Consider the following 24,622-nt stretch of genomic DNA (forward strand, 5'->3'; position numbering starts at 1 on the left):
GCATACACACGAGGGGTTCTAAATATGCCTTCGACCATTCAAGAAAACCCTCACGGTACAAAGTTCATTTAATTAAAAAGACAAACAAACAAAAAGCATTGAGCAAACACCGCCCCTTACAAGGTAAGCCCCCACTCGGGGGCGGGGGAGCGAAGCGCTCGAGCTTTTAGAGAAAGGCAGGCGGAAACTCAGCCAGCGCGCGGCACGTTCGCTCCTGGAGGCGGGGCTTCCGTGGCTCCGTCACTTCCTCTGCGGAGAAGGCTCGAGAGGAGACGGTTTGGCGCTGCTAGCAACCGTGACCGGTGTCCAGGGCTCCGAGGCAGGAGGATGAGCGACAGCGGGGAGCAGAACTACGGCGAGCGGGTAATACGCAGAGTCTGCGAGCGCAGCTTAAGCGGCTTGCTTGGTAACAGTGGGGGAAACACGCAATTTCGGCTGTCTTAAAAATTAATCCCCCTCCTTCCTGAGCTGGGCGCGGAAGAAGCCGCGTTAGTACTAAGGCGAGTGAATGTGCAAACGGAGCCGGGAGGGAAAGGACCTGAGGCGGGAAACGGCTCTGCGCCAGGCGATAGCCTAGCGACCCCCCTGCCCGCCCCTTGAGCGACTTGTGTGTCGGTTTGGCGCGGGGAAATGGCCCTCCGTTTCCTGCAAAGAAGGCGCGCTCTGACGTGGAGCTCTATGGTGAGCCCCTCTCCCGGCGCCATCTTGGGCTGGTGACCCGAATGGATGCGCCGCTGCGGGGACAAAATGGCCGCCGCAGGACTATTGGCGCTGCCACTGGGCTGCTGTAGGTCTGCCTTAGCTACAGTAGTGCCTTCGCGTTCGGTTCTCCCTGGAAAATGTCAGGGCTTGCCCCCAATGCTCGATCACAAAACAGGCTAATGGGAGACTGCATCTCGTCCTTTTCGTGCTTCCGTATTAACAGGCTCTGTGTCCGAGTCCCTGGTTTCTGTTTCCGCGCACATGGAGAGTAGCTCCTCCTGTTTCATCTAAACAGGGAAGCGCCTTCAAGTATCAATCCTGAGCCACCCCTCTTAAGTAGATAGGTATATAGTAGTTCACAACATTTAGTTAAGAGCCGCATGTTGAAGAATGTTCAGGCTGTTGAATAGCATGAGGCAGTAAGTTTCAGTTAACTACTTAATAACTTTAAAGTGCTGGGATTTAGATTTCAAGCTATGTCAACTCCCAAGGTGCATGTGTTGTAAGCAACAGCATTCAGGCATTTGATTAGGTGACTGAATTTCATGCAAAGAGGCAAAAGAGCTTGAGCAAGAAATATGCTACTGTATGTATAGCACACATCAAGTGATCATAGTATTCCACATATATCAGTAACTTATACAGATCTGCTTTACAGGTTTGTGATATTATTTCTATAATGCAGATGGGGACTAAGAGGATAGTGGCTTAATGGCATTTTGAGAATAGGCCACCTTACACTCTCCTCAAAGCCATGTTATAAAATTTAGATTTTGCTCAGAGGAATAGGCAAGAGATGAAGCAGAGTGGGGGTGGATTTCAACAGGAAAATACAATAAAAAATGAAATGGTGAAACATACTTTTATTCAAAAGGCTCCGTTAATCATACACAGAACAAGGCGCTGTGCAATTTAGACATGTTAATGGGCATTGTGTGAAATGATTGAAAGAAACAATGCTGAGGCCACTGCCACGTGTGAACTGACCGACTGACAAACTGCAACATGTAAAATTGGGATGAATTTTAAACTGATCGTTATCAACAAATGCAAAATGTCTTGGCTGTGCTTGGGATGGTCAGAAAGAGAATAGAAGGTAGCTCAGTAGTGCCCAATCCTGGCCCTCTCATATTGGATTGATGGTGGCAGTGGCTTAGATAGAGGGGTTGTGGGGAATATGCTGTTCTTTGAGCCACCAATACTGTTACCTGGGCAAGCCAGATGGGTCAGTGAGGTTTGGTTTTAGGAATTCTCAAGTCCAGCATGCACTAGTCACACCCTGTGACAACTCCAAAATGTGAGCAAAGGAACACATCTTCTCACTTGCTTATTCTAGCCACCCTTCCCTGTTCAGCTTTTTGATCTGACTGGGTTGCTGAGCAGAAGGGGAAATGACCTAGGAGAGCTTTCTCTTCTCACTTGGGCTTTCTGATCCTTTCTACCACCAGTGTGCATTCTGAAGCCACTCATAACATAGTGGTTACCTCCTTTACTTAAAAGGAGACCTAAATTTAATGGGGAGTTAACCATGCACAAATAATGATGTTGATTCTTTGGGGTGCTTCAGTGTTACATTTTTTATGGCGAACTCATGAACACGCTCTCTGCGATGTGTGCACATAGCAGATGTATTTCTAGTTACATGGATTGTACAGGTGCATGCACCTGAGAGCTAGAATTAAGAACCTAGGAATAACTAATGAATCAAGCCGGAAGCATGTCTAGTCCAGCATCCTGTTTCCATGGTGGCCAGCCAAGTGTCTATGGGAAACCCAAAAGCAGAGTATGAGAGAGAGTAATAGCCCTCTCCTGTTGTTCCCTGGCAACTAGTATTCAGAGGCATGCTGTGTCTGATCTAGAGGCAGTGTATAACCATCATGACCCTTGTTCTCCATGAATTTGTTTAATCCCCTTTTAAAGTGGTCTGAGTGGTTGCAAATTTGATAGTTTAACTATGTGCTTTGCAAAATACTTCCTTTTGTCTGCCCTGATCTCCCACCATTCAGTTTCTTTGAATGACCCCAGTATTTGGTATTACGGGAAAGGAAGACTATCTGTACCTCCCACATGCACATCCCCCCCTGCTATGTATTGGCCCTTGCAACATGCACATCTTTTTCTTGCTGTGTATTGGCCCTTGGTGTCTTGGTTATATTGGATTCTACCTAACAACTGAACATAAAGTATACTTTGTCTCCGTGTCATCCTGGTTCTGAGAGATTTTAAGGATATGCATGTGTTTGGGACTGAGCTGTGAATTGGCATTTGGTTAACAATGCATGATAGCTACCATGATTAATGGTCAACTATAAATTAGTGTGCCAGCCTTTCCCATATAAACATGGTCCAAGTAAACTTTTCTAATAGGCATAGCTTGCTTTTGCGCAGCAGTGTGCATTTACATGGGTGTAGAACCTCAGCCCCAGGGGATAAATCCCGCTCTCTAGGAATCCCAATATGGCCCCTTCAGGGTTCCTCAGAAAGCTACAAGCCTTCTCTTGACCCCACCCCCTTTTCTTCAACCAGTAATTGCTTGGAGGTTTCCTGGCTTTTGTGTAGCTTTCCTCCCACTCTAAAAGATTGAAGTGATTCAAAGGCTTAGTTACTGGCAGTAAGAGCTTTAAACTAAGATATTCTGGTATATGCCTTTGGCCTTGCCCAACACTGGACTGTAGCCCCTGACAACTTCTCCAAAATGGAATTTAGCCCTCAGGCTGAAACAAATTCTGCACGCCTTAATTTACATCAGTGCCCCAAGACTGAAGCTAGCTGTGTTGTGAAAAAAATTGTGGATCTTCTCCCCCCCCCTTCAGATATACAATAACTAAAGAAAAGTTTGCCATTCTCTGGAGAAAAAAAATCCCTTCATCAGGTTAATGTGTGTTCAGGCTCACAGACCATGATTTATTTCTTTGTTAGGCTGAGGTTTATCTTGCAGATTATTGAATTCTGTCTGGCACATGGGTTAAAAAATGAATGCAAGTAGATGTCTGAAACAGACAGATCAACATGCACATACACTGTTGGTAACTTTGGAAAGTAAAGTTTACTTTCATATATGGATAAAAGGTGCAAAGAATGAGAAGGCACTTCAGTGGCACACTTAAAATATGTTGGTCAGTATTTTTTGCTGATACTGATTAATGGCGTTTCAATTTGAGTCATATCATAGCAACTTCATTCATCATTAAAGTGTCGATACTTGCTAGTAATCTGGAATTGTTCTATATTTTAACTAGGGCAGCCCCAAAGGTTCTTCCCTACCTCTGTTGGACTTTCCTTTCTGTTGAAAGTATAGGTGAGAACTTTGGGGGCATTGAGTTGTGGGAGGGGGAGTTTGGATGGAGGGGTTTCTTTTGAAAATTTAGTTATGAGGCAGTCTGATAATGTTGCCTGCCTTATTTGGTTATTATAGACTTATGAAAAATCAAAGCCCAAAATTTCACCACCTGTAGTAGCAGGTTTCCGCCCTCTGCAGTAGCAGAAAAGGAAACATTAGGCATATTACTGATTGCTGCAGATGACCTCAAACTAGAGATTATTATGGAAAAGATTTTGTACTTGCCATGGGGAAGAAGTGATATAGGAAAGGAAGTATAGGATCTGGGGATTATTATCATTAAGGGATGTTATAACTGGGCTTGTACACCCAATGAAGTTTTGAGGTTGGATGGGATACACAAGATCTAGTAAGTTCAGATGGATGATAGCTGAATGCTATAAAAAGATGGCACACAAATAACACAACTTCAGAATTGAAAGCTTGACACAGAACTGCTAAGAATTAACGTTATCCAAAAAAGTAGTTTTCGTTTTGGCTGTGCACAATCTTGACAAAGGTTAGTTTCTTACATTGTCATATAAAATGCAATGTAAATCATTATGAATTTATGGAATTTGAAGTTTAACAGAGAATAGCAAATATTCAAGCTTCTGTGGCCTGTACATTGGAAAGAAAAAGTTGTATTTTAGATATGGAAGTTCTGAAATACTGCAAGAAATCATATTAAGAAAGTACTGGTGCCTCCCCAAAAGTAATGAAGGGAGGAACGGGAGATTAACTTGCTGCGTCATTACATTTGAAGCTCCAGTCATATTTGGTGTTCCTTAAGACTCAAACAAATAGTCTGATCGTGGTCAAATGCAGCTCTCAAGAACTGAGGAAAGGAAGCTACACTGGTTTGCCTAAGAACTGGAGATGGGATTCATACCTGCTAAAAGAGAGACTATCAGTGCCTTGCAGGGTTCCCCTTATTGTTAAGCATGTGTTCTCAACTCTATGTTATTAAAATGCTTGCTAAATTTTTCTGAGAACCCAATTACCTGGCCCATATGATACGGCCATGCTTTGTTTCTGTGTGTGAATACATGAGTTTGTGTGTATTTTGTAGTTTCAAAAAAAAAAGAAAAAGAAGATTGTCTCTTTTTAAGAGTTTGAGACTTAATGGTTGCTTACAAAAGAAAGCTTTATGCATGAACTGTGAATGGCAACTTAGATGTGCATGCTTAATGTGTAATTTGGTGTTATCCAGAATATGTCCTGTGTGTCACTGTGCCATAAACATCTTATCTTCCTACCTTACTTGCATTCTCCAGGCAAAAAACCTGAACTGTAGGGTCTATCCTTACTAACTTTTCCAGTCAGAAAAGGTAGATATGTGAGCTTGTGTGCTTACCCAAACCATCAGAGCAGAGGAGGAAATAGAACAGGTTGGCTTATTTTCTGGCTTAGTCAGCACATGCAGAAAAACTCCACTGAAGGAGGGTGCCGCATCTTTCAATAATGCCTCTTCTCTGAGCTACTTTCTGTTTCTTATGGCTGCCCATCTCATGTTAAATCGTGGCTGCTATTCTTCAACCACAGTTCTGCACAGGTAGTCATTTTCAGTGTGATTTGCACAAGAGAAGCGCTTGGTGAGTTCCACCCACAATGTGCATATTTTCCAAAAAGAAATTGTATTAATTAATTAATTTCATTTTTATACTGCCCAATAGCCGAAGCTCTCTGGGCGCAGCCTATTCTCGCAAACAGGCTTCATATAATTGTGCTGGGAGGTTAATAAGGTTTTTTATTTAAATAATACTATTTGTACTCCTGGGAATTGCTCCATTTGAGAATCGTGATCAGGCTAGATCAAGCAGCTTGGATAACACTGAAAAATCTCTGTATGGAAAATTATGGGTAGTTTCCAGTGTTAGTTCTACATAGAGTAGAGCCATTGGAATGAATGGGCGTTAAGTTATTTCAATGGGTCTACTCTACATAGGACTAGCATTGGATACTACCCAATGTGTTTTCCTGGGTCTTCCTTGGAAGTTTTTGCTGCCAAAGCTTCCATTTTTAACAGTTGCTTGCCTGTTGCTTGCCTTTTAACAGTTGCTTGCCTTGTACAGCTAATTTGTATGGTGTTTTCTATGTGGATGAGCCTGCCTGAGTGAAGTGTCAAACTCATGTACTCCCGTCTTCTCTTCCCACACAGTTGAAAGGTGGACTTTGGCAAGATTTAGTTTCTTTTAATATATATATATATATATATATATATATATATATATATATATATATATCTCCCAGATTAGTGTTGCATTCAAACCATGGATCTTGGTTTAAGCAAACTAGTTAGTTTAATAAGCTAGTTTCTGAACACATAATTTGGCTTGTTTAGTAACTGACTAAAGTGTATTTTAAATTAAATTCTTGGTTTGAACACAACACTAAAATAGGGTTCTTTAAAAATGAAAATGGTTGAAGTAATCCTTGACCATGTTGGGAGGAGAAGGGAGAACATGTGAGCCTGACACTTCACTTTGGTTTGCCAAGGTTTGTCCGCATGGTGCTAAATCATGGTTTAGAATTACATGCGAAGCAGCCTACTGTAATGAGTTCAAATTCTGCATTTCCCCCCATAGTTTACTAGTATAACACAGTGAAACCTTGAAATTGTTTCAATCAAGATGATTTAAATTGCTAAACTAAATCTAGTATCCAACCTTAATTCATATATATCCTGAACAAGCATGAATACTAATCAGTTGTTATAACAAAATGTCTAATTGCAATTAAATAGAGCCTGTATACTATTTATGAGCATATAATAAAATCTCAGCTAATGCAAGGGCTGGTACTTACTGGGATGTTTCTCCATGACATGGGAAGTTAATGTCAGAATACTAACAGATAAAAATTGTGAGGGGTTTTCAACATTTTTATTTATTTAACTAAATTTTTTTAAAGGAAAATAGGTTAGAAGGCAAAATAGTTTAATATGCACAGTCCTATATTCCCATAATTAACCTTGCAGGTTCTCATGGCTTCTGGTCGTAAGAAATAGGAAAATATTTTTGAACAATTCCCTCTATAGGTAAAATGGAAACTGCAAAATGTTTCCAGTATGGCAAAGATGCAAGACCTTGTGTAAGAATGAAACAGTGTAAATAATAGTTGATTTAGTGGGCAGATTTGCACCATTATTTAGGAAATATATGAAGAAGTATCAAGGGAAAACAAACCAGATATGCATAATATAACAAACGTTTAAAACATTGAAGAACTTTTATTTTAAAAAAAGCATTAATTTTTATCCTCAAATAAGAGCAGTTTCTACCCTTAATACAGTTATTTCTTAAATATTAAAATATTGCCTGTAATACTTCATTGTAAAACAATTATGTATACATCGTACCAAAAGTTTGTGGGATGGGGATCCTTGGCAAGTGGGGTGGGGGGTTTACGAAAGAGATGTCAAGCTCAGCTGGGAAAGCATCATTCTTTTCTATAGAGAGGCTAATTTTAATAATAAGTAATAGTCCTTGTCATTTTCAACGCTAAATTCTTCCCAAGCTGTGTGCCAGAAAAATAGTCTTGGAGAGGAAGTCTGGTTTGTCCCCTACCAATATCACCACACTTGGTTTCAAAGAAAGTCTGTGTTCTGTGTGCATATACTTAATCTGATCTTAAGAATTAGCTTAAATATACACAAACTAATCACATATGGTGATGAACTAATCACCTTTTCCTAAGACTTGGTCTGATGATATATGCATATTTAGTGTGCTATGTTTGAAAAGCTGCCTCTGTACAGTATTACCATATTATCAGTGCAAATGTTTTTGAATTTGGGTACTGGGATCATATATAGAAAGAGAAAAGATAAGCGTTATTCCGAAGGCAACTATTTTTCACTCTTAATGAGGAAATTCCCAAAATTCTTTGTCAAATGAAATTTATGAGTATGGCAAAACCGATTAAAGACTGATGTCTTTTCAGTTGGGCTTAAATGTTGAGGCTAATTAAAATATTAGCATAATCTTAAATACTGCAAAGTTGTTGCTGTAACATGAAAGATTTCTCCATCACTGTAGAAGTTAGGATACATGCTATTCTAACTTGCAAATCATAGTGTCACTACTGTGAAAATAAGGATAAACTACTTTGGCTAAGCTTGTCAGTATGCGTTTTACTTCTGTATATTAAAAAATACCAAACTTGAACAGAGGTATGCAGATTGGTGACTTTGGGACATACTACTAACTTCTAAATGCTAATGCGAAGAAGAGCAGCAACTTCTTGAAATGTTCCTGTCACAATCTATTAAGATATAATTTCAGCTGTAGACATAACTAGCAAATTCATAGCTTGTCAATCATTTTCAATTGAATTGACATTTTTTTTAAAAATAGTCATAAACCTGAAGTCACGTCAATACTAGAACTGCATATCTAGTTTAAAAACAGTGCAAACACATAGCATTTTTTCTAGTTTCAGTCTTGGCTCTAGATATCTATCCTGGAGTTTTAAATATTCTTCATCCTGTTCTTTTTTTATTAAGGTTAATGTTGAAGAAGGAAAATGCGGAAGTCGCCATTTGACAAGTTTTATAAATGAGAATTATTTGAAGCTCAGGAATAAGTGAAGCTGAAATTTGAAAAAAAAGAAAGTGAATGCATGCTAATTATCAGACCAGAAGTCCCACTTATAGAATATTGAGCAATTTGTGTGAAGTGGGGAAGATGAAAGAAGTCAGAATTTGAAACGGAAGAATGAAGAAAAGAAATAAAAATGAAGTTAAGATAAGAAGTAATCTGGAATCTGAAAGCACTACGCTAAGTAATTACTAGTCTGTTTATGTGTCCCTGTATATTTTGCTAAACATGCATGCATTATTTGTTTAATAGAAAAAAACATGCAGGGTTTTTAAAAAGTGCTTAACAGGCAAAAAAAATTAATAAATCTAGGCAGTTCTAATGGCAACTGCCCGGACACATAATGGAGACATAGATTTTTGATATTTTTCACCAGAGCTTATTTAGAGTAAAGTACTGGAGAAGTTGTATTCAAACTAAACTATACATTTTCTACATGCAGGAGTCCCGTTCCGCTTCCAGAAGTGGAAGTGCTCATGGTTCCGGCAAGTCCCCAAGGCATTCGCCTGCTAGATCTAGGTCCAAGGAAGGTTCAAGGCGATCTAGGTCGAAGTCTAGATCAAGATCTGAATCTCGGTAAGCCTATTGAAACTGAACTTGGTTTTTATTTAAAATGTTAAGTGGCAATCTAAATATCTTGAGAAAAGGAGTTTTGGAGAGGAGATTTGTAAGCCAGTGTGAATTGTATGTACAAGTGCAAGAATTACAGCCGAGATTATCAGGTTGTAGCCCTGCCTAGAATGCAATAGGATGCCATTGCTGCAAGGAAGAATTTCAGCAATAACACAGTAGTGTTGCGCTGTAGGATGCATCTGGGTCATTGGGACATGGCATTGGCTGAATCCTCTATCTGGTAGGTCGTTCTATTCGTACTGTTGCCTTGATTCTTCAAGATTATTTAAGTATCTTCTAACTAATTGTTGATACTTCCTCATATAAAACTAGTAGTTGGGTTGGGTATTACATTTGAATAATAAGTATTATTCCGTAAGTGACCTTAATATGTGCCTTTAACTCCCAAGTTGCTTACAGTGAAGATGAAGATATTTGAAAAACATACTCGCAAACTTCCATCTAAATTTTGAATAATCACTTTTCTAATGGTGTTTGCTCAACTGCTAGATATGCCTCCAAGGAACTTCTGTTTAGCTGCTGTAAAACGCAATTTGTGCAACTTGGCTTACCAGGTGAAAGCAGGACTTGACCCAGTCAGTGTGTGATTAAAATCAAGCTAAGGCATATGAGAACTGCTTTGTCTAAAGAGGCTGGAGCTCAGTATGCATGCTAACATTTCTTGATTAAAAGAATCTCTGGTAGTTCCTTATATTTCTGCAGTGAAACTTGCTTCTGCAAGGATGAATAATTGCAGTGTTTTTTGAATATCAAGTAGAAGTAGTATTTTTTATTTATTTAAAGAAAATCTATACCACCTTTCACCCACAAAAGTGAGATCCAGAGTGATGTATAAAGGTAATACCCTATTTCTTCGATTCTAAGATGCACTTTTTTCCCCATATAAACATCTCTAAAAATGGGGTGCGTCTTAGAATCACAGGTGTGTCTTAGGGTTTTTTTTTCTGTTGGTGGTACTGAAATAGTGTCTTACAATCGATGACATCTTACAATCGAAGAAATACAGTACATCAACAATAAAACACAGTAAAACATCAATCCAAAAATGAGGGATCAAAACCACTAATCACTTAGCTAAATCCATACTGGCAGGGCTGGTCCTACCATTTGGCAGAGTGAAGCAGTTTCTTTAGGTGGTAGATGCTGGGAGGTGGCAACAAGGAAAGAGTTGTGCATTGTATTGCCTTCTCTGCACCCCATAAGTTAGCCTGTGGCTTTCAGGTGCAATGGAGGATGTTGTCCTATCATCAGTGTTAAAGACAGATTCATCTGCCAATCCAGTTGGCTTTTTTTTTTAAAAAAAAACATAAAATGGGAAATGTGCCATCTTTTTCTTTGCCCCAGGCAACAAAATGTCTTGGGCTGGCCTTTTATTAAACAGTCTACACCTGTGCATTTTTTGCTTTAAAATTGCTATGTTTCACTTGGGTTTATTGTAGTAGTAACAACATACATACAATTTTCAGTTCAAATGTGAATTAGTTATATCCTGCCTGCCCAAAGCGGTCTTCAGATGTGGCTCTGCTCCTGATCCTAGTTCCATCAAAAGCGTGGTTGTTGGCAATGCAGTAGAGGGTGGTTTTGGTTGCCAGCATTTAGATTGCCTGCCCCTTCCTTATTGACTCAAGTGTTTAGTGGTGGCTGTGTTTTTTTGGCAGGCCTTTGTTGTATCCCAGATAGCTGAGATCTTCTTGAGATTGTTGATTTTTGCTCCTGCTTGTGCTGCTGTTCTAGTGTTTTATGGCCATTTAATATATCTTTGTTTTTGTGTTTATTTTGCTTTCTAAGTACTCTTTTGGGTGGAAAAGCAACTTATTTGCTTATAAAGCTTGAAATGTGGTGGACACACATCCCATGTTACAGTGCCTTAGGTGTTTGACACGTGTGGTTCAGCATGATATTCTTGGTTTTCATACTTTCCAGTTCCAGATCAAGGAGGAGTTCTCGCAGGCATTATACAAGATCACGTTCACGTTCTCGATCCCACAGAAGGTCAAGAAGCAGATCTTACAGCCGCGACTATCGGCGCCGACACAGTCACAGCCATTCTCCTATGTCTACTCGTCGGCGTCATGTTGGCAACAGAGTAAGGCTGGGATGGCAGCAGTTGACCAGAGATAATTCAGCTGTGTGTGTCTTTGGAGGTTCTAAAGTTTTCCAATTACCCAGAAATCATGTTAAAGTTGAAAATAAGCTAAAATGATTGTTGTTTATGTTGCACAAATAGTACCAAAAATGTCTGAATTTTACTTTATAAATGTAAGATATGTGTGCACTAATACTTTGCATGATTATTTCTCAGCTTGTATTTAGGTTTGCTCTGTGAAGTCTTTGCAGCTCTGTACCATATAGAACAGTGGGTGCAGAACTGTTTTAGGGTAGGGGAGCCACAGGGCAGATAATGTTAGGGGGTGTTGCCACATAGCCTGACATCAGCTCTATATTCTTTGTCCTGGGAGGAGGACCAGAACTGGGCCTCCTCCAGTGGGGATGAGGGGCTGTGGGACTCACCCATGTAGGGAAGAACAGGCATTCTCCCCAGTGCAGGTGAGTCCCAACACACACACACACACACACACACACACACACACACACACCCTGCTGCTATCTCTGATCTGAGGTTGGAGATAACCATAGAGGTTCTGCGGCTGGCATGCAATATCAGAAGAATCCCCACTGTTCTCTATTTATTTTACTTATTAATTAAATTTCTATACTGCCCAAAAGCTAAAGTTTTCTGGGCAGTTCATAACAATCAGAAGGATGCTTCCTGAGGGGATTCCTCCAAGGAGTGAGGGTTGGAGCCTAAGCTCTCCTCTCTGGAGGAACCCCAAAAGGCTACATGGGCTGGAGGTTCTGCACCCTGATATAAAATATGTATTGTGTTTCTAGAACTTAAAAAAATAAAGCAATTAATAGTAGATGTGCCATAGTTGGGATGACGTTGATAATTTTAAAATAGGTACATAGAGAAAATATTTACATAAATTCAGCTCCAGTATCTGGTATTGCACTTTGGAGATCTTATTTATTTATTAAATTTATATACCGCCCCATAGCTGAAGCTCTCTGGGCAGTTTACAAAAATTAAAAACAATGAACATTAAAATACAAAATTTTAAACCATCAAAAATATAAAAACAGTATAAAACAACAGTATCCATTTAAACAACAACAGTTCTGGGGTCCATTAAAAAAAAAAGAACTTAGCGTATGTTGTTAAATGCCTGGGAGAAGAGAAAAGTCTTGATCTGGCACCGAAAAGATAACAGTGTTGGCTCTTACTTCAGAGCTAACAAAATAGTGCTTCCTTAAAGCAAGTCAAGACTTTTGAGATGATCCATTACAATTGTAGTTCCTAATGCTGCATGAGAATACATTTTAGTCGTCTAAATTACTGCAGTCATTATGCAGTTGGAAGGACAGTCTCAGAAGATCCAGGATGCTGTCAGAAGAAGTTCATTGGATCCTGTTCATAGTCACTTAACAAAATGACTATATTAGACAGCTATATATTGCAACTGTTTTGTTCTTTGGTGCAGGAAAGTTTAAGTATTATTAATCCAGATATGTGCCTCGTGATAGTTTTAAAAATCTATTTCTCTTTACCAAAGAGATATTTTAAAAAATTATAGGAACAAATGTATACTTATCAACCAAAAATATTTCTCTTGAGACAAACCAGAAACCACATGAGATACTATGTTGTATATTATGTAGTATAGAAGCTAAACAGATCTTAGGCATGAAAAATCATAGCTCCAACTTACACTTTTCTGACATTAGTTAATGTGTTCTGATCTGGGTAAGACTTGGAGCATATGAATATTACCCAAATTGGGCACCATTCTGCTTTCCCCTTTTTCATCTTGTATTTCCTTACAGGGGAGAGATAGGCAGATGCATTGAGGTTCAACCCAATAGGGTGGAACTTGGTGTTCAAAGCTTTCTGCATTAAGTAGAGAATAGCATTTTTTGTACTGTATCCAAAAGAATTTTAATTATTTGTGAGGACATCTTGAATTCTTATGAGAATTTCTTCTTTCTTAAAACAGGCAAATCCTGACCCAAACTGTTGTCTTGGTGTATTTGGATTAAGCCTGTACACAACAGAAAGGGATTTGAGAGAGGTATTCTCCAAATATGGTCCAATTGCTGATGTTTCTATTGTATATGACCAGCAGTCTCGACGTTCTAGAGGATTTGCCTTTGTGTACTTTGAAAGTGTTGATGATGCTAAGGAGGTAAGTGGGTTTCTTTACACCAATATATATTGTACTTTTCAAACATCCCGTCCTTATAAAAGGTATATAAATATATATTTTCCAGGGTTGGACAGAAAAAGAGCAGTGATTTAAATTTATTATTTTTGTAAATTGTGCGTTTCTGAAACAAGGGTGCATATTCATTGGTTGCTATAAGTTATTGGGAGGTGAATTATAAGCATAATCCAAAACCTCTGGTAATGCAACTCACCTGCCTTTTTCCAGTGTTTCATATTTTTATTTGTTTATTACATTTCTGTCCCACCCTTTCTCTGAGGAGCAGTATACATCTTTTTTGAGGGGGTGGGGGTGGAGGCTGCTTCCCGTTACATGAAAGTAAGAACATCCACCTGCAAAGCAGCTGATCAGAAATGAGAGCTTTCACATGCTGCACTCTGAAGGGAGCTTTAGTCACTGTGCAGTAAGAAAAAGCTCTGTGCTCCAACCAGCTTCTGATAGGAAGAGCTTTTACCAACAGGGGAAACTGTTGTGTAGACATCCTTCTCATGGTGACTTCTGAGTAGGCATGTAGAGGCTTGGTGTTTGGATGCTAGTTAAAAGTTCTGCTAAGTGATTCAGTTCTGCTTATTTATGGCAAGACATGCAGAGGCTTATCCAGATGAGTAAACTTAAATAGTCATATAGTCATGTGAAAAAGAAAGTACACCCTCTTGGAATTGTATGATTTTACATATCAGGACATAATAACAATCATCTGTTCCTTAGGTCTAAAAATTAGGTAAATACAACCTCAGATGAACAACAACACATGACATATTACACCGTGTCATGATTTATTTAACAGAAATAAAGCCAAAATGGAGAAGCCATGTGTGAAAAAGTAAGTATACCCTTACTGCTTCCATAGGAATTAAGATGCTAAGTAGCCGACAGGTGCTGCTAATCAAATGCCTGTGATTAATTGATCATCAGCAAGTATGACCACCTCTATAAAAGCCAAAGTTTTTTCAGTTTGTTGGTCTGGAGCATTCAGGTGTGTGTTAACACAATGCCAAGGAGGAAAGACATCAGCAATGATCTTAGAGAAGCAATTGCTGCTGCCCATCAATCTGGGAAAGGGTTATAAGGCCATTTCCAAACAATTTAAAGTCCATCATTCTACAGTGAGAAAGATGATTCAAAAGTGGAAAACATTCAAGACTGTTGCCGATCTTCCCAGGAGAGGCCGTCCCAGCAAAATCACCCCAAGGTCAGACCGTGCAATGCTCAGAGAAATTGCAAAAAAACCAAGAGTTACATCTCAGACTCTACAGGTCTCAGTGAGCATGTTAAATGTTAAAGTTCATGACAGTACAATTAGAAAAAGACTGAACAAGTATGGTTTGTTTGGAAGAGTTGCCAGGAGAAAGCCTCTTCTCTCTAAAAAGAACATAGCAGAACAGCTTAGGTTTGCAAAGTTGCATCTGAACAAACCACAAGACTTCTAAAACAATGTCCTTTGGACAGACGAGACCAAAGTGGAGATGTTTGGCCATAATGCACAACACTACATTTGTCGAAAACCAAACACAGCATATCAGCACAAACACCTCATACCAACTGTCAAGCAAGGTGGTGGAGGGATGATGGTTTGGGTTTGTTTTGCAGCCATAGGACCTGGGAACCTTGCAGTCATTGAGTCGACCATGAACTCCTCTGTATACCAAAGTATTCTGGAGTCAAATGTGAGGCCATCTGTCCGACAGCTAAAGCTTGGACGAAATTGGGTCATGCAACAGGACAATGCTCCCAAGCACACCAAATCTACAACAGAATGGCTGAAAAAGAAAAGAATCAAGGTGTTGCAATGGCCCAGTCAAAGTCCAGATCTCAACCCGATTGAAATGCTGTGGTGGGACCTTAAGAGAGCTGTGCATAAACAAATGCCCTCAAACGTCAATGAACTGAAGCAACGTTGTAAAGAAGAGTGGGCCAAAATTCCTCCACAACGATGTGAGAGACTGATAAAGTCATACAGAAAACGATTACTTCAAGTTATTGCTGCTAAAGGTGGTTCTAGAAGCTATTGAATCATATAAGGTGTACTTACTTTTTCACACATGGCTTCTCCATTTTGGCTTTATTTCTGTTAAATAAATCATGACACGGTGTAATATGTCATGTGTTGTTTGTTGTTCATCTGAGGTTGTATTTACCTAATTTTTAGACCTGCTAAGGAACAGATGATTGTTATTATGTCCTGATACGTAAAATCATACAATTCCAAGAGGTGTACTTTCTTTTTCACACGACTGTATGTTTGGTCCCAGCCACAGATGGAATGAGGTCCCAAGAGCTTTTGCAGCTTGGAATTAGGTCCTTGGGTTAAAAAAGATTCTCCACCCTTGGGCTAAAGTTACAAGAAAGTAAAACCTTGTTATGGGTCTGTTCAGACAATACACTAAGGTATGGTTAGGCTGCTAACCCTTTTGCAGCAAATGGTTAGTGAGCTGTTTAAACCATGGTTACGAAGCCACCATGGTTAGGAATGGATCATATAACACACTAAGTCCTGGTTCACACAATAAGCTAACCCATAATGTTTAGCTCAAAATGCTTAACCACTGGTTTAGCGCATCATCTGAATATGGTCTATGCCTGAACCAAGATGCTTGCTTGTCACTTCACTAACAAACCAGGAATGGGAATCCAGCTTCAAACCCTGGTTTCTGACTCTGTTTTGTTAGGGCAGTGCTGAACCAGGAGTCTGGGCTCAATGTGTAACTTTTGCTTCCTCATAGTTTCCGTTTTGTTTAGCCATACCTTCCAATGGGGGAAGCCAAGTGGTATGATTAGGCAGAGTGCAATATCAGCAATTCTGGCTTGATATGTCCAAATGTGCACATTGAATCAGACATGAAGAGTGACCATTGCTGCTCTTCCCTTTTAAAAGAAAGTGCAGTGAGTACGAAATGATCAGAATGAACTTCACATCTATTTTATACAATTACAGCTTTGTAACTAAAAATAATCTACTGCAACTTAGTAGGTATCGATAGATTAGTTTTAAATAAGTGTGGGAATAACTTGTTTTTCTTAAGATAGTAATAATAATGTTTCCCTGTTAATTATGTTGTCAGACCTGCTGGTAAGCTTTTTCAGGACTTGAATTAAACTGAATTCTGAACAGATTTCTTCTATATATTTTAACTCTCCCATAGGCAAAAGAACGTGCCAATGGAATGGAGCTTGATGGGAGAAGAATCAGAGTTGATTTCTCTATAACAAAAAGGCCTCATACACCTACTCCTGGAATCTACATGGGAAGGCCTACTTAGTAAGTTCTTGTAACTATAATCTACCAAAAACAAATCAGTTGAATTACTGATTTTCATTTTAATATCAAGGATCAGGGTTTCCAACAAACCATATATATATACGAACATCTGTGAATATAGAATGCATAAATCTATAAAATTATGAGACTCCAGCCACCACATTCATGACAAAGCATTTGGGAAACACTTATACTACAGCATTCAAGTTGTGAGAATTTCAGGGCTCATACTTGGTCCCTAAAGTCCCTAAACTCCCTAAACTGAAACAAAGCCCCCAAAACTCCCTTTTTAAAAAATCCTAGGTCCCTAAAGTCCCTAAAAATGGGTATATGAATATATATTTTTGAATAATTTATGTATTTTTTTTATTTTCAGTATAATTTTTCAGGCAAGTTGCAGCAATTCAGGCCTGATGGCTTTAAAAATTGGTACCTTTCATCCCGGGTACAGCGTTTTATTTCACAGGTTTTTTTAATGTTTTCTTGTGGCAACATGTTGACTAATTTTTTCAAAACCTTTAGTAGCATTTATTTTAGAGTCACAAACCCTCGGGTGTCACTTATAATTTTTGCCCATGTCCCGATTTGATGTCCAAGAGAATCCTTTTGTAGCAACCAATCTTCACTAAGACGGCACTTCCCCATTTAACGAAGTTAAACTTTTGACTTAATTTTTTTCGTATCTTTTCCAAGCACGTATAACAACAACAAAAACTATCTTAGCCCTTCAATAACCTAACAGTCTCAGGATGGAAAGAACACAAGAAGTGGCCAAGGGAGGCCTACAGGAAAGAAGAAAGGTGCAGCTACCACAAGAAATGCCAACCAAAGAGGAAAGACTCCAGGGCAAAAAAATAAAAATAAAAACTTAACAAGGGGAAAAAGGGCCCTGAAGAGGCAGTTTAACGTCGTACCCAGGACGAAAGCTTGAAACTTACCAATTTTTAAAGACACCGGGCCTGAATTGCTGCAACTTGCCTAAAAAAGTTATACTGAAAATCATAAAAATTTACATAAACTATTCAAAAAAACTTATTTTTGGTTGTTTAATATGGCTAAAATAATCAATGAACTTAAAAGTTGAGTTAAAATTAAAAGACAAGCTAAAAATTGAACTTAGAGAGTTAATATGCATTGAAAAGAGTTTTAAAAAATGTTTTTTGGTTTGACCTTAACCAGCTGGGGTGTTTTTTGTTGTTGTTTTTTAAAAAAAACATTCTTTTGAGTGACATTTTTGTTGTTTCCATAGGTTTTATGAGGTCCCTATTTTGGTCCATTTTTTAGACCTGAAAGTACCCTAAAGTCCCTAAAATAGACCTGAATATGGAGTATGAGCCCTGGAATGTTTATGATTATGAAAGATCAGTTTTAGATCCATTATAACTTTCTGTTTGAAGAAAATTAGTAAAATGCACAAATTTAAGACTTTCTCTGTAGCTGCAAGCTAACACTTATTTTTCTTTCTAGAGGTATGGGTTCTGATAGCCATGTTGCATGGTTGTCATAAATATTGGCCCCATTCAGAAGACACCTTTAACCACATTGAGTAAGGCTTTTGCCTTCTTCACCGTGGTTAAAGCTGTGTTTTAAGGTGTCTTTTGAACAGGACCATTATTTATTAGTAGTAGTTGAATTGTGCCTACACTTCCACGATGATGTACAAAAGTTAGACGGCAGTATCCAAATTGGCTGCTGTCCTCTGGTTGACTCTATGGTGCCAGCAGAAGTGACTGTTGTTTACACTGCTTACACTGTTTACACAACAGTGGTTTAGCAGTTGTAAAAGTAAACCCAGAAATGAGCGGAAGCACTTGTTTCTCTGCAGAAATGCCTAGTTCCGAAAATGAGCATTTCTGTTCATTTCAAGTTATTATATCCCTTTTGTGCATCGGTCACTCTGCTGGTGCACAGGCAGAATACGATACTACCTAATATAAACCCAGCCTTACTCTCAGGCTTACAGTCTAAACAAAGACATGACAGAATAGGCAGAGAAAGAGAATCCTTTGGGAAAAGTCAAGTTAGATTCCTGCCAAAAAGAGTCTCTCCCTTCCATCCCATTCACAGTGGCTGATCATTGATGGAAGCCTCAGAGAGGGGCCAGATGGCATTACAGCCAGACAGGCTGATGAAAAGGACCTTGCACGCACGCCAACTCCTTCTGTCACACTGCTAGATTCTAGTAGCTAGAACCTGGAGTATCCAGCATGATGCCACATGTACCTTGCTTGGCAACCACCAGACTCCAGGCTCCTTCAGTTTTATTTTTATTGAATTTTTCTTGTAATGCTTAATTTCTTTTTAAAAAATGAATGGGCAGCAGCCTCTTTTTTTCCCCCTGAATGCATTTGGGCCCCATGTGTTTTACCTGTGTTGTTTTTATGTTTTTTACTTTGTATTTTATTGTTGTTACTGCCTTGAGCACCATTTGGTGAAAAGGTGGGAATGAAATTTAGTGCAATCAATATTATTATTGACTTCCCTTTGTTACATATCTATATTCTGTTTTGTTTTGTCTTCATATTATGCATTTCGTTACAGTGGTAGTTCCCGACGGAGAGATTACTATGACAGAGTTTATGAAAGAGGCTATGATGACCGTGACTATTATAGCAGATCATATAGGTGAGCCTACTTTTTTACTACTACTTGATGAGATTGCATGAATCTTTTAAAGTGTTGTGTACTGTAATTGTGCCTTCTATTGATGTCCATCTCTATTTTGATTCTTGTCACTTTGGATATTTTAGTGGCATCCATATCTCTCTTTGGGGTTAAAGGGAAATTGCTTATTTTTCACTGTACTTGTATCCTAACAATTGGAGAAGACTGACTAGATTAATACCAAAGTATTTTTTACATTCTCTGATATGTTCTAGAATCACTGTAAGATATTGGCATAGAAAATGGTTTATCCATTTACAAGGATTTTGGTAAAAACTAGCTCTTTGGCACAAGAGATATAGGAAATAAATCTAAATCAAAGGATTTTACACATGTGGCAATTTGCTTGGAAATACTATGATAGATAAAAGCTGTGATAAGAACTTTGAAATCTTTATCTACTTCAGGCATCAGATAAAACAAAATGGTCACACCGCAGCCAGTTACTTGCATTAAATATCACAAAGCAAAAAAGTATATCACCTATGGAAGTGTTGGGGAAAGTATTAAAACAGATAGCGTCCTAATATTTAAAAAGTAGCATTCTCAGTTAAAGTAAGTGATCAAGTATGGCTTTTCACTTGATGTGCAAAATATCCCAATAGGTCTCACTGGGTCAGCCAGAAACTATTCAGTTCCATGTCTACAAATGTCATATATGCCATCTGTCAGCATTGCCTTTGAAAAGTTTAAATTGACTAAATGAAACAGTTCCTGCCTAATTTTTGTGAACCGCCCAGAGAGCTTCAGCTATTGGGCAGTATAGAAATTAAATAAATAAATATGGTAATTATTTGGTTCAAATTAATTAAAAGACCGAAATCTCACCTGGTATAAGGCAACACCAGTTCATATGACTGACTCATATCGTATGTGGCTAAGCCTTACATAAGTTTTTCCTTTCCTGTAACTTAAATGTTCTAATTGTGTTCTAGAAGCAGAAATGACTGCTACCTTGAAAAATGTGTACAAGCTGCCTCTGCCTAACTTTCATAGATTTTCCCCTTCCCATACCAGACACCATCACCATATTCCAGATCTTTCCTGGCAGTCCCTAACCTTTGGGGACACCATAGACTGCAGTAAGGAGCGGTGATTTAGAAAGCCACTCACAGCTTTGGATATAGCTTACATATGGACATCAGTCGATGGGCTGAGCTTGATATGCTTGTCTTTAATAGTTGGAGAGAATTACATCACCTAGCACATAACCCCAGAGCAGGAACTTTGCTGAAACTGTATTATGGGCTCTTCTCCCCCACCCACCCCAGCTATGGGTTCCCCCTATAAAATTTGCTCTTGCAAAATTACACTTTGGGATTCTTCATACAACCTGAAACGTTTCCACAAATTAAATTCGGACTTACAAACCTGATGCTTTATTTAGGTTGGTTACTGTTCATGTCATGCCAAGGAAATTCAATTCTGTGCCAAGGAAATTCATTTTTGAGAAATTTTGAGTTATCTTGGTACCCTGCTTATAGTTACATGCATCTGATGCACTCATACCTCTTGTGCAGATTTGGTTAGCTATTTAACACTGTGATGTCATTCTGTTCTATATGGAATATCTGATTTGGTGGGGTCACTAGATAAACAGCAATGGTGCCCCAGCAGCAGAAACAAGAGGTGGCAAATAGGAGCAAAATAGCCATTGGAGGTGGGGCTGCTTTGCTCAAAGCAAATATTAAAGGACAAAAATTCAGCGTAGCTCTAATAGATATCCTGGCAACTGCAATAGCATGTGAGGATTCTTGATATGTTTGCTGTATTTCAATCAGTCAATCAATCTTTATTATACAGTCACAGACCATTTAGATTTCTTGTATTTAAATATTGAATATAATGAGTATTCCTAATCTCTGCTTGGAATATCCTCTCCTAAGGCCTGCCTTGCCACAGGTAAATAAATAATCAGTTGTCAAACAGTGCTTTTAAAGCCAAATGTGTATAATTCCCCAGAAGCATGGAAAATACTACATTAAAGTCTGCAAAAGGTACCTTAACAGTTTGCAATGCTGTTAAAATTGTGGATTATTCACAAACAGAACTTATGTAAAAATGGGTAGCTGATGCTGTTACCATGCAGCTGTTTGGGGAAATTATTATTTCCTGTGTTTGTCTGAAGTGTTTCTTGTACTGATCATAATTCTTTATATGTATCATTTCTACTTTGAAAAGTCAATAAATAAAAATGCAAAAATGTTGTTCTGCTTGTGTTTTCACAGAGGAGGAGGAGGCGGTGGAGGAGGAGGAGGAGGCGGAGGCGGTGGAGGAGGATGGCGAGCTGCCCAAGACAGGGATCAGATGTACAGGTATGCTAGAAGAGGACCTAGTGCTATTTTCTATAAACATTTAACATAGTCTTTGGTTTACATTTGGAAGATTCACTGTTGGTGCCAAGAAGTTATTAGCAGTGACAAAATATAGTGAATCTGAAGACTTCAGTGGGAAGATGTGCTGCGAAACAATTTTAGTCTAGATATGAGAACCCGATTTTGGGTAAAGAAAAAGACCTCTCTTACCAGAAGTATTAACATTCTCAAACCAAATAATTTACTTGTCTTGGTATCTCTAGTAAAAAGCTATGGTGGCATACTCTTGTTACACATTATATTACCTGATTGAAATTAACTTCAGAAGTGCCAATTACTTTAACCAGATAATTCACATCACTACAAAAACAGCTCTATCATTAACCTTTAAATGAAGATGTTCTTACCAAAAAAAAAAAAAAGTATTATATGGAGCAATAGTGTGTTGAAGTTTGTTCATCAGTTGTCTCACTGATGTACTAGTTAAGGACTATATTTAAAATATATTCACTCAACTGCACTTGTAATGGCTTTAATGCAAGTAGGTTTCTTACAATAACAAGTAGGTTTCTTAGAGCACAGTCCTATGTATTGTGCTTCCCTTAGAAGGAAGCTTCCAAGTATCCGATGCCTTGCTGAGCTGCTACTGGTAGGGGAGGGGGGAGTGACGGTGATTTTGCCTTTCGGTCCTCCAGTTTCTACTTTTTCCTCTAGACAAGCCTTTGAGCCTGTGGTGCGCTGGTGTGGGAGGGGCTGTCAAAGCCATAGGATTTTTTGTATCCTGGCCTCTACTCCACTCCCACTGGAACAAACCCTTTTTGACCTCTCCAGAGCAGAGGTTTATTTTGGCAAGTCTTGGTCAGTAAAACAAAAATACTCATGACTTGATGTTTTGTTTTTGCCCTTGGTATGCATGAGAAACTAAGGATATTGGTGACCAAACCAATGTGGTTGGTCTGGGGGTGGGGTGTATGCATGCAAATATATTCTATAAAAACCTACAGTCACATCATTATTGTTATATTCTCTCTGTAGGAGAAGATCACCATCTCCGTATTACAGCCGAGGGGGCTACAGATCTCGCTCTCGGTCTCGATCCTATTCACCTCGTAAGTAACAAGTTCAATATACTGCCAATATTCTGAAACTGTTACTCATGGGAAAGAGCTACCTAAAATTGAATGCAATTAGTCCTAACAGGCCAGTGGAATTGCTGTGGACCCAAGCAGTTGTTTGAAATATTTGTAAGATGTTTTTAGCAAACCAGAACCATTTTCTACTCTTCAACTATTATTGGGTCAGGTGTTTCATTTATTTCCCTCCCCCTTTCTGTGCTTTTTATAAAATTACGTTCAGCCTGTTAAGCTATCAGGGATCCAATTTACCCGTATTGGAATGAATGGGAAAGTCAAACTACCAAACCCCCAGCTTCTTCTCAAAATAGGGCTGGGGAAATAATTTAGCATTTTGCCTATATCACAAATTCCATATTTTTGTGTTTGTATTCATACCATTTGAGGAGCATTAGAATAGATATTTTTCTGGTTTTGTATTAAAAATATCTGTACAAAATTATTATAAACACTGCAGGTGGAATGTTGAAGCTCAGGAGAACATTTTACCCCTAGGGATTAATATGGTTCCAAGTTGGCTTCATTCTGATTGTTCAACATCCAATACCGATTTCTTATTTGTAATGTTCTTTTTGAAATTAACTATTGGGCTACTGGGGTTCATTTGATTCCTTCCACTATTTACTATGACTGCAGCAATTCATCAGTGCATTTTAGTTTCTTTTTCTTTCTCCTTCACAGTTTCCTGATTGTACAGTGATAAATTTAAGTTAATTATTATTATTTATTATTATTATTATTATTTATTTATTTATATAGCACCATCAATGTACATGGTGCTGTACAGAGTAAAACAGTAAATAGCAAGACCGTGCCGCATAGGCTTACATTCTAATATATTATGGAATCCATTGTTGCCCCAAATTTGTTTGTATTAGGCTATGTTATTGGAACATGATACCAACAGCAACAAAACATTATGTTAAACTGGGGAAATTTTGAAATGTTTTTTCTAGCTAGGAAAGAACCCCTGAAATGGTATATCACAGTCTTATTCTTAATGCAAGTAATCCCTTTTTTCCTTTTTATGCGTGTTAGGCTTGGAGCTAGAAATCTGTTGAGCAAGGATTACTTCCGCTGGCAGAAGTGGGTGGTGAAGCTTGCCTATTTGCCTTGAAGCCCCTGTGCCCCCTCCCACCTCTGGATGATTGGAGGATCCTTCAGAATAGTGGGGGTTGGCACAAGGACTAAGCAAAAATTACCTCCCCTTATTCTGTGAGCGTGAGCCTTTGCTCAAGCAAAGATGATTCAGCGAATGGAAGAAGCCTTTTCATTCACAGAAGAGCACATTTGGGTCCAAGCTCTTTAATGTACATGAGGGGAAATATCTCTCTTAACTAGTAATTTACATTCCAAATCACCCAGTTTGTGCGTTGAGGTTTTTCCTGCCACACCCAAGTATACACCTTTTGAATTATCAGTGCCTGTTGCCTGTGAAGGTACAGAATTCAGGGTTATAATTACACTCCTAATCTGTTTATTTGCAGGTCGCTATTGAAGTGTGAAACCGAAGACTTTGTAGCTACAAACAGTGCATTGAGATTGCAAATTTGTGGACAATACTTTGTTACTTTTGTTCAAGTCTAATAGTGCCTAGTGAATTAGGTGACTTTTACACCTTTTATGGAGACTACTTTTGGTGAAGTTTTAAAATGTTGTTTCATTCTGCATATTTGTGTAGTTGGTGCTTTGTTCAGAGTTGTGTTTTGAAAA

At 38.7% G+C, this 24,622-nt stretch overlaps 1 protein-coding gene across 2 annotated transcripts; it reads left to right on the top strand.

Moving 5' to 3' along the window:
• The first annotated feature begins 227 nt into the window (after positions 1–227).
• On the top strand, positions 228–22,893 carry TRA2B (transformer 2 beta homolog). Of its 2 annotated transcripts, XM_063132337.1 has the most exons (9): positions 228–363; positions 9,065–9,198; positions 11,179–11,341; positions 13,311–13,499; positions 16,682–16,797; positions 19,339–19,422; positions 21,089–21,090; positions 21,719–21,776; positions 22,812–22,893. In XM_063132337.1, the coding sequence occupies exons 1-9, from the start codon at positions 328–330 to the stop codon at positions 22,891–22,893; spliced, it is 864 nt and encodes a 287-aa protein (XP_062988407.1). In that variant the 5' UTR covers positions 228–327. The 2 variants fall into 2 exon arrangements, with proteins under 2 accessions (XP_062988407.1, XP_062988406.1); XM_063132336.1 differs by lacking the exons at positions 21,089–21,090; positions 21,719–21,776; positions 22,812–22,893 and having other exon boundaries at positions 11,179–11,383; positions 19,339–19,446.
• The last annotated feature ends 1,729 nt before the right edge of the window (positions 22,894–24,622 follow it).

Source organism: Elgaria multicarinata, chromosome 8, assembly GCF_023053635.1.
Source record: "Elgaria multicarinata webbii isolate HBS135686 ecotype San Diego chromosome 8, rElgMul1.1.pri, whole genome shotgun sequence".
Lineage (NCBI taxonomy): Eukaryota > Metazoa > Chordata > Lepidosauria > Squamata > Anguidae > Elgaria > Elgaria multicarinata.